The 4,159-nt window shown below is 41.4% G+C and overlaps 1 protein-coding gene across 1 annotated transcript; it reads right to left on the bottom strand.

Moving 5' to 3' along the window:
- Positions 1 to 1,425: 1,425 nt before the first annotated feature.
- Positions 1,426 to 1,937, bottom strand: LOC108462211 (uncharacterized). Its single transcript, XM_017762188.1, has 2 exons — positions 1,773 to 1,937; positions 1,426 to 1,683 (listed from the first exon to the last, which is right to left on the bottom strand). Exons 1-2 carry the CDS (start codon positions 1,935 to 1,937, stop codon positions 1,426 to 1,428), a joined length of 423 nt encoding a protein of 140 aa, XP_017617677.1.
- Positions 1,938 to 4,159: the final 2,222 nt, after the last annotated feature.

A 4,159-nucleotide genomic window follows, 5' to 3' on the forward strand; every position in this document is an offset into this window, starting at 1 on the left:
ATACCATAAAATCAAATCATATAATTAGGGGTCTAAATAAAGCTTACCAACCGTACAGTAGGTCCACAGTTGACTTGGGCGACCCATGCAACCTTACAGAATATTTTAGAAAAATGGGCTCACACGCTTATGTGGCTTGCCCGTGTGGGCCCACATGCCCGTACGACCCCACACGACCCAAATTGGCCTTGGTCGTGTGGATTATACGGCTAGGCCCAGAATTCCACACGCCCGTGTGGACTACCCGTATGGGCCCACACGCCCGTGTGGCCCACACGGCCTAAGTCAGTCTAGCCCGTGTGTCGCACACGGCCTATCTGGCCATCACACGGTCGTGTTGTGTGCACACGGCAGGCCGTGTCATGCGCACATGGCTTGGCTCGTCGATCACACGCCCTTGTTTCATCGCACAGCCTACCACACGGGCGACCACACGCCTGTGTGGCATCGACAGAATGCTCTTTTGGCTTTTTTTTGAATCCTGTTTTCTGCGTTTTAGGTACACACTTGGTTTCGGTTCACTGTAAAAATACTCACGAGCACTCCAGGGCTTAAAATCAAGATACCCCACATCAATTTACAGATTTACAAGCGAATTTGACAACCAAGAATAAACAAAAACTCGTCTTACTGCTTACGATACCCTTCATTAAATGATGCTAAAACACGAGATACATGATTTACTGCCCACCATCTCTTATTATGCTATTAACAGAAGAAGAAACATATTACTAACAATTATTATCAATCCACAATGGAAAAGATGAGAAAACTTACCGTACTAGCGTGTTTAATTGATTTGAGTAATAAATGTCCTGAAATTGAGAAAGAATTGAAGCACAAAGGGGAAGGAAACCAACGATAATTTTTGGCAAAGAGTCAAAAAAAGAAAAAACAAACGGGAAAATTTGGGGAAAATAAGAGGAAAACCAAAAACTATTTTTTTGGGAAAGAGATAATCAGAATATATTCTGATAATCACAAAATCTCCACTTCCCCCCACTAACTCCATTATCCCACTCCCATCAGAATTTTAATTTTACTCAAACACCTACACGACATCAAGCAAAAAATATTTCCCCTTGCTCACGTAGGGATTCGAGCATATAACCTCCAATAACTTAACACTCTTCTTAACCACCAGACTAGCAGGCCCATTCTAATATGATTCTACCAATAATTTAATATAAGCCCGCTACTCAAGCATAAGGTTTAATTCAGGAAGATACCAAAATTTCCCAAAGCTAAGGCTTGAACTCGAGACCTCTCAAACACACCCAAAACACATAACCACTGAAGCAGATACATAGTTGTGTCACAATTACACAAAACTGAAATACAATTTTTTGGGGCATTACAACTCCACTCCCCTAAAAGAAAATTTCGGCCTTGAAATTTACCTGATCAGAACAGATGAGGATACTGCTAACGGATTGTATCCTTAGGCTTCCGCATAACCTCCTCAGTGCCATGATTATGCCATAGAACCTTAACCAGTGGAATAGATTTTCTCCGTAGAACCTTAATGTCGCGATTTAGAATCTGTACCGGCTGCTCCTTGAAGGTCAAGTCTGACCTAACCTCAATCTCCTCAACAGGAACAATATACTTGGGATTAGAGCGGTAACACCTCAACATTGAAACATAGAACATATCGTGAATACAGTCTAACTCTGGAGGTAGCTGATAAGCGACGGTCCCATTCGCTTCAGAATCCGTTATGACCCAATAAACCTAGGGCTCAACTTGCCCTTGCGACCGAACCTCAGAACCTTCTTCCATGGCGAGACCTTCAGAAACACTAAGTTCCCCACAGAATATTCAATCTCATGTCTCTTCAGATCAGCATAAGACTTTTGTTTGTCAGAAGAAGTCTTTAGTCGATCCCTAACCAGTCGAATCTTATATTCAGTCTCGGGAACCAACTCAGGACCCATAATACGTTACTCACCCAACTCAGTTCAACAGAAAAGGGGTACGACACTTACGACCATACAGTGCCTCGTAAGGTGCCATCTAGATGCTAGATTAGAAGCTATTATTATAGGCGAACTCTGCTAATGGCAGATAATCCTCCCAACTGCCTTGAAATTCAATTACGCAGATCCTCAACATATCGTCTAGTATCTGAATCACCCTCTCAAATTGACCATCGGTCTGTGGATGAAACGCAATACTGAAGTCCAATCTCGAGGGTAATGCTTCATGCAATTTCCCTTAAAATCGGGACGTGAAGCGAGGATCCCTATCGAAGATAATCGAAACTGGTACCCAATGCAGTCTCACTATCTCAGAAGTGTAAAACTTAGCCAGCTTCTATAACGAATAGTCCGTACGAACCGATATGAAGTGCACTGACTTGGTCAAACAATCCAAAATAACCTAAAAAGAATCCTTCTTAGTGGGTGTCAAGGGTAGCCTACTAACAAAGTCTATCGTCACAAGCTTCCACTTCTAAAGAGGAATCTTAATTGGTTGTAGCAAACCCGAAGGTGACTAGTGCTCAGCCTTAACCTGTTGGCATGTCAAGCATCTAACCACAAAATCGGTAACTTCTCATTTCAGACCTAGCCACCAGTACAACTTACGGAGGTCTCGGTACATTTTATTCCCACCAGGATGCCTAGCGTAGGGGCTACTATGTGGCTCTCTCAATATAGACTACCTCAGATCGATATCATTCAGCACAGATATCCATCCTCAGAAACACAACACACCCTCAGAGTTTAGCCCAAAATCCGTAGTGCTACCGCTCTCAACCTGACGAAACTGAAGACCCAAAGACTCATCCTTCAACTGTTTACCCTTAATTTGCTCAATCCATGTCGTCTTAACCTGAAGCTCGGCTAATAGGCTACTATCATCAAATAGACTAAGACGAGCAAACATTTCCCTCAGATCAAACATAGCTCTACAGCTCAAAGCATCAGCCAACAAAGCATCAGCCAACACATTGGCCTTGCCAGGATGGTACTCGATGGTGTAGTCGTAATCCTGAAGGAGCTCGATCCATCTATTGTATAAGATTCAGATCCTTCTGGGTGAGGAGATACTTGAGGCTTTTATGATCAGTGTAGATGGTACACTTTTCACCATACAAATAATGCCTCAAGATTGTCAGTGCAAGTACCATGGCGGCTAACTCTAAATCATGCGTTGGGTAATTTTCCTCATGAGTCTTAAACTGACACCTTACCATCCTACATCAATACACAACCCAAACTGACTAGTGACGAATCACTATAAACAGTGAGCTCCTTTCTAGAATCTGGCTATATCAGAATATGGGCCTCAGTCAATACAGTCTTGAGCTTTTCAAAGCTCTCTTGCTGCGCATCATTCCATACAAAATAAACTCCCTTACACAGAAACTTAGTCAATGGAGCTGCGATCAAGGAGAATCCTTTTACAAAACACCGAGAGTAACCCGCCAACCTAGAAAGCTGTAGATCTCAGACATATTCTTCAGCCATTTCCAATCAGACACTGTTACAAGGGTAAACTCGAATCCCCTCGGTAGAAACCACATGTCTCAAAAAGGTTACTTCCCGGAGCCAGAACTCACACATGCTAAACTTCGCATACAGCTGTTTCTCATGAAGAGTCTGTAATACCACCCTAAGATGCTTGTCGTGCTCGGCTTCAGTCTTAGAATACACTAAGATATCATCAATGAACACTACAACAAACTGATCCAGTGTAACAGCCCTAATTTGACCCTAGTCGGAATGTGGTTTTGGGACCACAAAATCGAGTCATAAAATTTAGTTAAAATTTTATTTGCATACCTTATATGTGTGGTAGTACTTGTGTAAAAATTTGATGTTTTAATTTTTATCTTAGGAATGTGAATCTTGCTTGAAAGGATTTAGTTGAGAGACTTAGAAAATTTGATAGGTAAATAAGTAAGGACCAAATAGTATTGAAATATGAAAATTTGGGTTTGCATGTCAAAATGCCCCAAATTATGTTGAGTGGTGCCAAGCATGGCTTCATTCTTCCAAGGTTATGTTGTTTATTATTTAATATTGGTGAGTAATTAAAATAGAGAAGAAATAAAGATTAATAATAAGAAAATGAACAAAAAAAGTGTGTGTTCATCCTTACTATCCTTTAGCGAAAAACCAAGTAAAAGAAGGAGAGAAAAGCTTTGGAGAAA

Source organism: Gossypium arboreum, chromosome 13 (genome assembly GCF_025698485.1).
Source record: "Gossypium arboreum isolate Shixiya-1 chromosome 13, ASM2569848v2, whole genome shotgun sequence".
Taxonomy (NCBI): Eukaryota; Viridiplantae; Streptophyta; class Magnoliopsida; order Malvales; family Malvaceae; genus Gossypium; species Gossypium arboreum.

Bases quoted from the DNA above. Each gene is read 5' to 3' on its own strand.
- LOC108462211 (XM_017762188.1), bottom strand. From the start codon at position 1,937: ATGGGTCCTGAGTTGGTTCCCGAGACTGAATATAAGATTCGACTGGTT. The intron at 1,684-1,772 runs GTTCTGAGGTTC...GTCGCTTATCAG, and splicing joins AGGTCTCGCCATGGAAGAAG to CTACCTCCAGAGTTAGACTG.